General features: G+C 36.8%; 1 protein-coding gene across 1 annotated transcript; it reads right to left on the bottom strand.

Annotated features, from left to right (window-relative positions):
- Positions 1–276: 276 nt before the first annotated feature.
- On the bottom strand, positions 277–13,321 carry PTPDC1 (protein tyrosine phosphatase domain containing 1; the record flags this gene model as incomplete). The annotated part of the gene is made up of 9 exons (XM_083356927.1): positions 277–1,138; positions 3,756–3,866; positions 6,783–6,968; positions 8,157–9,304; positions 10,518–10,655; positions 11,390–11,508; positions 11,705–11,785; positions 12,561–12,732; positions 13,108–13,321. 9 exons carry the CDS (start codon positions 13,319–13,321, stop codon positions 1,022–1,024), a joined length of 2,286 nt encoding a protein of 761 aa, XP_083213053.1. The 3' UTR covers positions 277–1,021.
- Positions 13,322–13,703: the final 382 nt, after the last annotated feature.

The following is a 13,703-nucleotide window of genomic DNA, read 5'->3' as shown; positions in this document are numbered from 1 at the left end:
TGAATGAAAAGCTAAATCAAGAATGTCAATAACCATGAGAACAACTCATACTAGGACTATTATCCTAGTAAGGAAAGAAACCCTGATTTATCAACAGCCAGGAACATTTTTCACTGTAAATATTTCCTTTATTCATTTTTTTTAAAAATAAGCTACTATAACACAAATCTCACTTTTACAGTATTTTATTTTCAAAAATAGAAAGTTTCAACTTTCTCATAACCATTTATGAGTTGGCACTTGTCTACCTTCATATTTTAAGTTATGTTTAGATTTTTTGCTACAAATTTAATTTGGCATTAAAATCAATTCTTTTATGGCTACTAAGGAAAAGTCATATAGTTGTACGACAGTCATTTATATCAGTCAATGTTTACTTATCACAAAATAAAACATAATACCACTAATGTAAACAACGTTTAGGCTTAAGAGTTTTAATACGCAAATATTTAACTGAATAAACCAGCACATTATGGCAGTGAATTATGGCAACAATTCAGTGTGAAAAAATAGCAGGTCGAATGTAGATTTCGTTGAGCCAATGGGAACAGAGCCTAACAAAGTGCTGCTGAGATCATCCCTGCTGGGGGAAAAAAGTAAAGGAAAGGCAATCTAGGTTGATTCCTCATCTAACAACAGCTGCCAACACCATTGGTTAGGGTCCTCTACTCTTCTGTCCCTAGCCCTCCTGCACAGATTCTTGTTGACATACGGGAGAGGAGGAATCAATGAGGATCACCTTATCCACCTTGGAACAAAGGGATTTTTCTCCTTGATCCAACTAATAACTTATCACTGAAAACTGCATAGCATTTTAATGTAATACTCAAAACCAAAATGCCACGTTACAATCACAAAAATGGCAAGTTATTAAATAACAATGTATATACAAACATAAGAAAACAACCTTCACATATTTAATAAACAATATTAACAGAAATGTAATTAATGCAAAACAAGGGATACGAAAGAAAAGTAATTTTTCAGCACTACAAAGAACTGCAGCATAGAAATGTAAACATTATAAAAGCTTTTCCGTTTCTTCACTGGCATATTGTCTTTGGTGTTCCAGTATCTGTTTGAAAACATTCTTTAAAATGCTGTAAACATCTGATCCACCTTCGGAATCATGGTTCATCTGCTGAAAACAAACTTAAAGTTATCTTACAAAACATAAGAAAAATCAGAGTTTTAGGCAGAGGTTTGTCCTCTGAGCTTGCTGCTTGGCTCCTGGATGTTTCATTACCCAACTACGTAACATCTTCATCAGGGTTTTGGGTGAAGTGTCTTTCTGCTTATATAAGTCTTATGATTCAATCAGTCTTGTGATCCAACACCTCACCAGACCAACTAACCACCCAGGACCTATATAAACAAACAAGACATTTAGCCCCCAAAACCCACTAAAGATGTTACCTACTTTGGTAACAAAATGTCCGGGAGCCAAGCAGCAGGCTCAGAGGACAAATCTCTGCCTAAATCTACGAATACTTTCTACAATCTCTAATATCAGGATTTATCCCAGTAGGATAATATAAAAATGTAAAGGATTCAATGAACTCAAGGACTCAGTCATTCATCTCAGAGATCTTGAACTCTGGGCCATGCCCACTTCAGGGCCTTGAGCTTTTTGAACTGGGCCACGGAAGTGCCTGCCGCTTACGCAAATGAAGCTGTGTTCAGATGCTTGCCCGCCATGCTCACAGAACCATTCCTCTCCTTCCCCTAATTCTCAAAGCCAAAAGGTTTGGGGAACTCTGATTTGTCTGATACTAAAACACCCAGATAATATAGTTTTTATCTATAGTGTTTCAAATATAATACTTTACAATGGCTATCGGAGATAGACTAATAAACAGAATAATGAGAGCTTATGTAAAACATTGTTCCTGAATTGTTCAAAGTTCTAGTAAGCTACTTCTTTCTTTCAGTTATTCTATGGCTATGCTTTATCAAAGCTAAGGTTAATGAGACATATATGCACTTTATTTATTTTTAAAACCAGGGAAAATGTGTGTGTACAACTATTTTGTACATTTTTAATAAATGTATTCTGACTCTTGTCATATGTGAAAAAATAGTGAAAAAAATTAATGTTATATCAATATAAACAATAAGAATGACTAAAGTACAGATATGAATTTCCTTCCAGTGCTCTTCTTTCTTTAGATTCCATGTGTGGAAAGACAACCTGGATGTGCTAGAGTGAGATAGTATAAATTCTTTCAGCTCACTGAAACTTTGGATTCCATACAAACAACTTAGAGTAGACATGTCAAACACAAGGCCCGGGGCCGGATCCAGCCCGTGAAGTGGTTTCATGTGGCCCCTGAAGCCATCCTGGAAACAGTGAGGGAACGGCCCCCACTGCCTTGGCCCTGGCCCAGAGACCCTCCTCCTGCCAGAGACCCTCAGATCTGTCCCACTCCTGCCCAGGCCCCCATAGGCCCCCTTGATGCGAACGATGTAGAGCTGGCCACGCCCACCCAGTAGGCCATACACACTCTAGCCATGCCCACCCAGGCCACACCCACCCAGCCCCCTGAGGGCAACCGCAATGCTGATGCGGCCCTCAGTGAAATTGAGTTTGACACCCCTGACTTAGAGCCACTGAGGAAGATGAAAATTTTTATTGTATTGTTTATTTATCTGAACATTGCTTTTATTAGTTTATAAATAGTTGACGGAATGAACATACCTAATACTCATTATTCCTCCTATTTTTCCTTCAACAACAGCCCTGTGAGGTGGATTGAGCTGAGAGAGATCATCCATATGGCTTTCATGTCTAAGGTGGGACTAGGACTCACAGTTTCCTGATTTCTAGGCCAGCACCTTAACCACTACACCAAGCTGTCTCTTCAAGCTTTTTCCCAGCCCCAGGTTTACTGACAGAAAACAGATGGCCATCTCTCTTCTCTCCAAATAATCATGTCTATAGATGTGAGAGAGATTGTAGGTACATATGCATGAAATAGAAGTGAAGTTATGTTTTGCTTGGATTTTTGAATCAATATCCAAACTGAAATTTAATCTTTCAATATATGCACTTCTCCAGATATTGCAGGGCAGTTTGCCATGTGTATAAAAATCTGCCTATTGAAGGAAATATTTAAAATAAATATATAGAAATTTACAAAAACGCAGGGAAATTGTTTGCAAAAATAACTTTGCAAACAAAATTCAACATATTGTTAACAGACACAAACCCAATGGATAACATACCAAAAAAGGAAAAAATTAAATTGACAATCCAGAGTATTACAAAGAATGGATGTACAGGATTGTGTTGAACTGTAGTCACTGATATGTTTTGCTGAGATAAATGCAAGAGCCCAGCTGCAATGTGTCCAAAAATGTTTATCCATGCCTTGTACACGGATTACAAATGTTTCAGATATTAAGGCAATGGCCCACAACGTGGAAAACTAAAGTCATACCTCTTTTTCCCCTCCTCATAAACCAGCCCTCAGACTGAAAATGATCCAAGTTCCAATACCTCCATTACTCAAAGTTTTACATAAACTGCTAAAAGCTATAAGCTATAAGGCAAACTCCATAGAAAGCTGCATACTCGTTATTCCATGGACTAAGGAACCATTTATAAATTGGTCTCAGTACAAGAAGAGAATTCAAGTTCCTGGCAAGGAATACCTGTTTGAATACTTTATTATCAGGTTTATGATTAGTACTGTAGGCTGATCAGCAGCCGCTGATGTATTTATAACAAAAGGCCACAGTCATACGCTACTTGCCTTGGTGAATGCTTTAATGGCACGATTAAGAAGCAGCCCTTCCACATCTGTTGGTATTGTCTGCAAATTCACCACACAGTTTAAGATACACAGTATGGTGTGATATTTTCCCTGAGGAAGCATAAATCAAACTATTAGGTATTATGAGAGAGCAACTCTGAAAACAAACAGGATACAATTCAAGCCAAGTTAAGCAAGAGGTAAGCCCTTTGGAGCCGACCCTTTGGATGCAGGCGGTGATTTACAGCTATCATTGGATGAAAGATGCAAGGGGAGAACTCCTAACTCCAATCACCATTTGAAACTGTGTGGGAAAAGAGTTGACAAACAGGGAAGAAAGTTTCAAGAAAAGGAATCATATCATCACCTCTTCCCCCTCATCTTGATTCACAGGGGCCCTTCCATTCACAAAAAGTTAATAAATCTGGAGAACCTAATTCTGTTCATTCAAGTATAGCTGATATTGAACTGTAACTAAGAGGAAATGTCCTTGCTTAATATTTGTTAAAATGTATGTAACTCCTTTCCACATATATCATCAAGATAGTACAATTTAAAATCAGTAAACTAATATTACTAGCAGCTTAACAGGAGCATTTAAAGACATTTTTAACACCTTTGCTGAAGGAAGAGAAAGCAACCATTAGGACCATACAAGAAGAGGCACTCTTTTACATGTTGCTGTTATTTTGAGCCTTCTCCAAAGGACTTCTGTTGAAAATCACTGTTAAGTGGGCAATCCCTCAATGTCTAAAAATATTTTTATTTTTTTTTTAATTTTAATTGCATTTATATCCCGCCCTTCTCCGAAGACTCAGGGCGGCTTACAAGCTTAGCAGTAGCCTTCATTCTATGTATATGCCTGCTTATTAGTATTTTCACACACACCCCAAGCGGCATTATTACAAAGTCAGCTTAATTGCCCCCAACAATCTGGGTCCTCATTTTACCTACCTCGGAAGGATGGAAGGCTGAGTCAACCTTGAGCCTGGTGGGATGCGAACCTGCACTAATTGCAGGCAGCTGGTGTTACTTAAGGAGGCATTAGCCCACTGCTAATATATCTTATCACAGAAAAATCTTGCAATAAACAAAAAGTAACATTTCTTCAAAAATTACTCCAATAGTATTGCAACCTAATAAATTAGACAAGAATTGTTTCCCTCTTCCAGCCCAGACCTCTTGGACAAGTTTAGCTAACAGTACAAACAAAATAAACATAGAATATGCAGTAATTTCTCCAATATGTCCCATGCAAGTAGCCCTTTAGCAACAATACTTGGGACCAGCAGTTTGGTCATTAAATCTCTAAGTGAAATTATGCCTATGCCTATAATCTTACTTCAATTATCTTTTCCTGTGAAGGTCACAAATGTGAGGATTGGTTGTGAAATTATTTTTTAATCACCACTGTAAATAACCACTGTGAATACAAGACAATCACTAAATGAGGACTACCTATATTCATGTCTATGTAGCTATAGTTATTCTATCTATCTATCTATCTATCTATCTATCTATCTATCTATCTATCTATGAAAGAGATTGTGATTGGCCCAAGATTGTCTAAATGGCTTCCATGCCCTCCGCCAAATCAGACTTGACTCCTGGCAATCAGATGGAAAGTCTATGAAGTTTTCTAGGCAACATTTTGTAAGTGGTAAATGTCGTGTCTTCTTCCTAGAGTTGACAAGAGGAGGACAGGCCTAAAGTCATATTGCTGGCTTCTGTGCATAAACCAGGATTTAATTTAGATTTCCCCATTCCTACTCCAAGGCCATAACCACAAGCAATCTATCATTATATATTACTAAAAGAGAAGAAGGAATTCTATCAGGAAATAAAGGTCAGAGAAAACATTAAGTCAAAGAAATAAATATAAATGCTCATTCATCATTCATACAAAATTAAGAACAAGTCTATTTTCATTTTTCTGCATAAAAATGCCTTGAAAGAGATGTCAAAACTATATTTGAAGAAATATATAATAAAGAATGATAACCAGGGTTGATAACAGCAGCACGGTTACTGGTGGGACAATATTGGAAGAAGGATAGTTTGCCTACTATAGAAGAATGGGTGTTTAAAGTTTCGAATCTTGCAGAAATGTCTAAGATTTCTGCTTACTTGAAAGATCATTCACAGGAAAGATATATTTCAATATGGAGGAGATGGATAGATTATATTCAGAACAAATATGGGACTAAAAAGTTCCATTTAGCTTATGAGTAGATTTTAGTGGGATATTATTATTGGTACTTTGTATGTAGTTATGTTAAAGGGGAGTTAAAGCACATTATGAATTTGGTTAATTGTATATTATGCATAATTTTTATTTAGAATATGATTATTAAAACTATAATCCTGTATTTAGCTCTGGGAAGTGGGGGGGGGGAAGTGGGCGGGTTTGGGGTGGGGGGGATTTGGGGATATATTGTAAAATTTTGTTTTTGTAAAACTCTTTAATAAAAAAAAAAGAATGATAACCAGGGGTGTCACTAATATAATGAGAAAGATAGAAGCAAATACCAGTTATCTAAAACAGAAGACCGCACTGTAGATTTATTAAAAATTTAATCAGCAGAATAAATTGCTTCCCATTCATTCTGCAACAGGACATTCAATTGCTGCCATATTTCAATTGGTTTTAAATGTTAGCAAAAGCAAGTATATATTGTACTTTTATTCAATGCAACTCATTTCTGCCCCTGAATGCCAGGCTGATAAACATACACAAACATATGCACTCATTTTCCACATACTGTAGAGAAGCAGGGAAAATATGAAAGGCACTTCATCTGGGGACGCAAAGGGGTTGGCCTGACAAAAGCAGCATCATAGCATCACGATGCAAACCTGCCATTGTTTTACATAAGGCACAACGCTCCTCATATGTGCAAAAGAAGACCTTCCAGGTTAACAGCATAAGTCAGGATGGCACAGCTGCTGTCACGGTTCTCACAAAAGCAGCAAGAATCTGAAACTGTTGCTGACCAAGAAATGTGAACGGATACATATATTATTTACCTTTTCTAGTAGTTTGAATGCTTCTTGAAAATCTGTGTTATTTTTTGCTAACACCTCAACATCAGTTTTGGTTAGAAGAGGTTCTTTAAGTTGCTCTATCCAGGACCACATCAAATTACTGAGAATAAAAGGATCCCTCTCAGTACATATTTTATCCCAGGCCCCATTCTGAGTATTCAGGTCTTTCTAACAAAAGGAAAAAAAGCTATTTAAATACATTTTCTATTCATTGCTTTTATATTCATGATTGACAGGACTGCCTTTATTTCTTGGAAAAAACAACCACAGGAGACACTTTCTTCTATAACAGGGGTGTCTACCGGCAATGGAAAAAAAGTCGCAATACGTCGCGACACGTCTCATGACACCCCTGTTCTATAACATCATAACTATGTCAAAGAAGACTGTAGGGTAACGTTGACTAGTCCTTCGCCTGCCCAGTCTCCGTCACTGTTCAGACATTTATATGCCTGAAAGAGGGCATTCCGAAAACGACAACCTTTTGTATGCCTAATTGTTCTCCACGTTTGTTCCAATCTTTAGAAACCCTACACTTTACAGACTTCTCTCTTCAATCTCTCATTTACTGACACTGGCAGGAGCCTTACCTTCCTTCGGGTGATTAAGATCATAAGCCAACGCCTGAAGTGTGGCTTATGTATTCCCAGTCTGCGTGCCAAGAAAATGAGACTATAGAAAGAGGCAGTTTCTGTTTTCTGTTAGAGAATCAATGGGCACAGAATGCTTAACCCTTTCTTAATGTAGAGCAAGCGTCTCAGTATCATGTAGCAAATGCTTCCCCAGCAAAGTAAATTACGCCAAGCCAAAGACAGTTTATTTTTGTTTTCCTTAGACAGCAAAAATGCAGGTGGGAGTCCTTCAAGGTGCACACTGTTAGTGTGCCCCCTCCCTGACTTTGAAAGAGCCAAGGGCATTTAAAGCCACAAGTTCTACCAAAGAACATTCCCCGCAAAATTGTGCACGCTCTAATGTAAAGTCTGTATCCTAATCTCTCCATTCTCCAGGCTTCTGAGTAAGATAATCAGGAAAGAAAGAAGGGCAATTCAAAACATTTGTTCCCATATAAATACATTGTCCCCACACATGCATTTAAGGAAAATTAATTTACACTGTATTGGTTAAAAAAGTTGAGTGGGGGAGGGAAAAGAATATTTGGTTCCTTCCTATCTGTTTTAATTTTAGGCTGCACTCCCTAGTTCCTATTCAAAAGGAAAACAACATGGCGGTTGTTTACTTCTCATCACCGAAGCTTAGGAAACCGAAGATCTCAATGGCTCCTAACCAGGGACATTCTTTCCATATTTACCTAATGCGCACAACTCTGACAGATAAAAATATTACAAAATGAAATACCTGCCACATTTCTACTTTAGACTTCATTTCTTCTGCTTCCATAAATTCATTTAGACCTGCCAGAGCTTTGGCTGCCAAAATTCTTCGTGCTTCTTGAGTTAGTTCTGATTGTACAATGATATGGGGGATTGTTTCCGAAAGATCATAGATCTCATTTTCTGCTTTAGAAGAGTCTGAATCTTCACATGATATTTTTCTACCAAAAATATCCTTTTTCACAAAATTATAGTTCAATGCTTTTAGCTCATCTTCTTCTTCTTCCTCCTCCTCCTTTTTTTCCTTCCCATGATATGTAAGGCCTGAAGAAAAGGTATTACTACGCAGCACTCTTTTTGTATGTCTAGCTCTATGGCAGGCAGAAGAATCGTCTTCATTTTTTCCTGGATTAAATTTTCCCTGAGTTGAGAAAGTAAATGTATTACGAATTAAGACTTCTTGGTTTAGCTCAATGTGAAGAGGCTCACAGTGGTCCACCTTGCTTGGTGGGTTAGATTTATTACAGGGTGGCACTTGTACAGGCGTGGACCATAGTGTTTCTCCTTGCTCAGCGATAAATGCAGCTTTCCTTAAATCTGTTTCACTATAGCTAAGGCGCCTTTTGGAACGGCTAAGAGACAAAAAGTAATCGGAGGCCCTTGTTTTGCAAAGAGGACCAAATTCATGTTCCCTGGGATGAAGAGCATTTGATCCTGAAAGAGAGAATGGCTCTGAAGTACTACTGTCTTGTCTTGTTAACTCCTTATCAAGCTCCGTAGAAGCTAACTGAGAAACTGTCTCCTCAATTTCAGCTGACAGGTCTGGCATATCTATTAATTCTTCCTCTATCACCTGCCGGTTTTCAACCAAATCTAAGAGCAATTTGCAAACAAGATGAATAAGTTTTGGCACATGCTTGAGATGTCTGCTTTCGTATCCATGCAGCAAATGCCGCTGCCTGATCAAGTACTGGGAAAGAGTTACTGCATGTGCTTTGGGCTCACAGGTTGCAAAAACATTTCTGAGCGGGATTAAAAACTGTGAAAACTCCCTTACGCACAACAACTGTCCTCTAGTCTGAATAGAATTAGGCCTTTTTGCTCTTACAAAAAGGATTGCTTGGTCTGCAGTCATTCTTGTTGCAAAAACCAAGTAACAAGCTATTAAGACACCTGGAAAGCGAAACATAAAAATAGATTAATCTCCCAAGTTCAGGTAAAGTCTAAAATGATAAATGCAGAAAACAACACATGCATGCTCTTTACATCACAGCAGTCTGTTATCTAATGTATAAATTCCCACCAAGTGTAAGACTTAGATTACATATTCTCTACATATGTTTGTGTATGTATGTTTATACTGTAAATATTTTAAAAATTAAACATGAACATTATATAAACAAACATTACATATTGAAAGTTATACATTAAGCCAGCCGATTTTATGAATAAATTGCACACAAAATGAGAGATCACAGATGGGAAAAGCATTTCGAAGCATGGAGTTGTATTTGCTGAGAAAATAAGGTCAAAGAAGGCTATATTAAACTTTCCTACAAATATTTTCTCTGCTTTAGAAGTGGAGACCAGAAAATTCTTAAAAATAAATAACCAAACAAGTATTTCCAAATGGTAGGTATCCAGACAGAGAGAGAAGGCATTCATAATTTGCATTTCTATTTAAGGGCATTAAAGAATTCCTATTCCTTCAAATAATATTTTTGAAATAACTAATTCTCTACTCCAAAGTTCTGTTTTCTTTTGAAACAATGACAACTGAAATACTGTTGAATTCTAGGATTTCTCTTAAATCTTTATAGATGCTCTCATGATTAATTATCAATTTCTTCTTTGAACACAAAAAGCAATTAGAGGCATGGGCCACTTTCCAAGAAAAATTCCATAAAATGTCAGCAAGCAAATACAGGTTTGACCTATGACTACAATTGAACCCAAAATTTCCATTGCTAAACAAGACAGTTAAGTGAGTTTTGTCCATTTTACGACCTTTCTTGCCACAGTTGTTAAATGAATCACTGCAACTGTTAAGTTATAACATGGTTGTTAAGAGAATCTGTTTCCCCATTTGTGTCAGAAGGTCACCAAAGATGACCAGATGACCCCAAGGCACTGCAACGATCATAAGCACATGCCGGTTGCCAAGCACCCAAATTTTGATCGCGTGACCATGTGTGAGTGAAAAATGGTCATAAGTCACGTTTTTCAGTGCCATCATAACTTTGAACTGTTACTAAACAAATAGTTGTAAGTCAAGGACTATCTGCATTTTATGCAGACTTTGCAATGCATAACGTACAATGCAAAAGTTCAATACTGAATTATAGAAAAGTACATTTTAATTAAACTAGTAGTTGAGTATTTGTACCTGTTCTGCCAAGTCCCGCATGACAATGAATAGCTACTCGCCCTTCCTGTAAGGCAAAGGTCATCACTTTGACCATATCGAGGATAGTAGTGAGAGAAGCTACACCATAGTCCTTCCATCCAAAGTTATAAAAATAAACTAGAAAAAATATTTAGAATATTATAATTAGAATACCAAACAAGTGCATCCACAATGTATCCTAATGACATTCTTAAGAAATGCAGTAGAAGAGAATGAAAGCTCTTCCCACGCTGTGGGATTTTTTAATTATTATTTTAATTTTTCAATCTTACAGTCCAAATTCAGCAAGATGTTTCCTTTAGAAACTGGCTTATAAAACCTACAATAAAGGGGGAATGCATTAGTCTCTCTCTGTGTATGTGTGTACACGCACCCAGACAGTATGTAGAAATACACACTCAGTATTCTTAAATTAATTACATCCTTTTTGAAATAGTCAAACACAGCTATTTATCTGGACAGTGGAAAACTTCTTGTGAAAGAGAAGCTAATTAAGTGGTTACATATGTATCTGTAACACAGAAACACAAAGACACACGCAATTACTGCCAGTGGATATATGCCTATTGTCCTGTGAAGTTGTTTAATATTTTGTGAATAATTGCTAATACTGTTAAAGATATTGTCAGGTGCAACTTTCATAATTTAGCCATCAGTTCCATGGATGCTTTAGTCATTTATGATACCCGCCCTCAGTTTTTCTACATTCTCATTAGTTGTATGCTATTTTTTGTCAATATACATTCCTCAACTTGCTGCTTTTAACCTTAGAAGTAGGTGGCAGAAACAGCCTGCAAGCAAGCACACACTTTATAATTAACCAGGAACAGCAGCAGCAGGAGCAAACTTACTTCCCGCCTCCATGAAGGCTTCAGGAAGATAGGTGAAACCACTCTCTTGTTCCAGTGGATTCCCACAGCTAGCATGTTCCCCGGGACGCTGAAGGTTAATTACTGTTTTTATGTCACATCTTAGGCAAAGAAAAAGATGATGCATTACTGAACGATGCATCCTTTCGGAGTCTTTTCCACCCGCATCCCATATTCTTTCTTACTTCAGAATAAATTGCTACAGTACAAATGATCTGAGCCAATGCAGGGAAGGGGGGAAAAAGATAAGTTTCAGTCTCATAAGAACTTTAGTAATTTGTTACCAATTTCTTTTACCTTTGGAACTGTTCAATAATATTATATTTCCCAATAAGATCCGTGGAGGGTCGAGACATAGCCAGTATGTTATCTGTTATCCTGAAGAGATGAGGGAAGAAGACATGAAAAAATAGAAATAAAAGTGTCTCAGCCATCTCTCATGTTTAACTGTTTTAGCAAATTAATCATAACATTTTATATGCTGTGCTTTCAAACCGTGAAATGCTTTTCACCTTTGTTTAATAAAGTGCTTACATAACAGAATGCTAATAAGATGTCAAGATATGGTGATAATAAAAACGGAGCTAACACCACTTTAGTTTTTATCCATGGGTAAAACATTTTTTTCTTCAGTGATCATTTTAAAATGTTTATAAAGTGATCCCACACATCTTGACAATACTTTCATTATATTCAGTTGGGTTTTTAAAATTAAACATTTCAGTTCAATTACATGATCAATACATTTGAATCTGAGTTACATTTAAGTCTGAAATAAAGATATCCATAATAAAATCCATGTTTCAGCTATAAACATATTAAGTTGAATTTAGTTTCTGTTGTCACCAGTAGAATGCAGTCAGTATGATTAATGCTTAGATGAAAACAACTGACTTTTGTTTGAATCCAACCAACAGTTTTAGCATATAAATATTTCAAACAATAAGCTCATGGAGACACAGATATAAGCTGTCCAGCATTTCTGAAACACTTCTCACTTAAATCTGTGTCAAACTGCTTTCTTTCACTGAATGTATAATCTAATACTAAGCATATTTATTTGGAAAGTAGTTCAACAGAGTTACGAACTGCTTCATAAGGTATTTAAAGTAACATTTTTGGAAATGTATCATAAATGAATGCTGTATATTACCAGGAGGAATATAATCCTTTAACAGCCTGTTCTTGTTCACTCCACCGAGCTGGATTTTCATATTTGCAAGCACGGCCACCACATGCCATGGAACACTGCATATGACCGGGAATAACATGACGAAGGCGTTCTCCAACTTTTGTATATTTTGCAGTTGGACGTCTAGATCTTCCTATAACAGAATTGCAAGAGAAAACAAAACTTTCCAACAAAAGTCAATTCTGAAAAACAGAGATAAAAAGACAAAAATATAAACAAAATCCAAATACAAGAAAACAAAAACAAACCCCATTTGCAAAGAAACAAGACTTTTCTTTCCTGATGTCTGTATATGTAGCATTTCCTTAATACAAGATCATGTCATTATCTAAAAACATTTAATAACAGATGTTACCTTTGCTCTTATTATAAACAAACTCGTAAAAGCAATAAGCATAAAAGTGATACAGTACTATTTTACTAAGTAAGTGATGTGATCAACTTAAAACGCTTGGTTATAAAAGAAGATCAGAATTAATATAGAATGATAAAAATGCCAATACTTTACTTTTTCTTTCATGGAAAGCAGCATTTAGTTCTTCAGGGCTTACAGAGGAAATGGCCACCATCACCCTGTGTGTAGAAGTCGAGAGGACCTCTACAACTGAGCTCCGTCGCCTGTGAAGCACTCGGAGAAGAGGATCAGAAGAAGAATGTCTCCGGCCCTGAAAAAACTTGCTAAAAATATTCACTGCTAAGCGCCTCCTGGGTGATCCTTGCATGGTCACCCACTACTTGCGGCTATTATGAGATGCGAAAGGGTGAAGCTGAATGACAAAGCTTACTTGCTCAGTACTGAACTTATACAGAGACATGCATCTTTCTGTAAGATCTAACAGCCATTCAGAATAGGCTGCTGTCTCCATAGAAACTAACAATGAACTCACTGATGGCAGCTACCCCTTTTGGCAACTAAATTCTATATACATTGATTTTTTTTTTTGCAGAATGAATCATTCTACTACTGATGAGGATTAGAATTACTCAAAGCAGGTAATTCTGAAATGGACCAGGGTTTCTGAAATTATTTCCTATGAACAGAAATGAATACTGGAATCTGAAGAACTGAATTTAGCATCACAAGGTATAGCCCATTCTTCAGAA

Source organism: Vipera ursinii, assembly GCF_947247035.1.
Source record: "Vipera ursinii genome assembly, chromosome: 2".
Classification (NCBI taxonomy): Eukaryota; Metazoa; Chordata; class Lepidosauria; order Squamata; family Viperidae; genus Vipera; species Vipera ursinii.
Note: the sequence above shows the minus strand (reverse complement) of the source record. Positions and strands in the feature narration are given on the sequence as shown.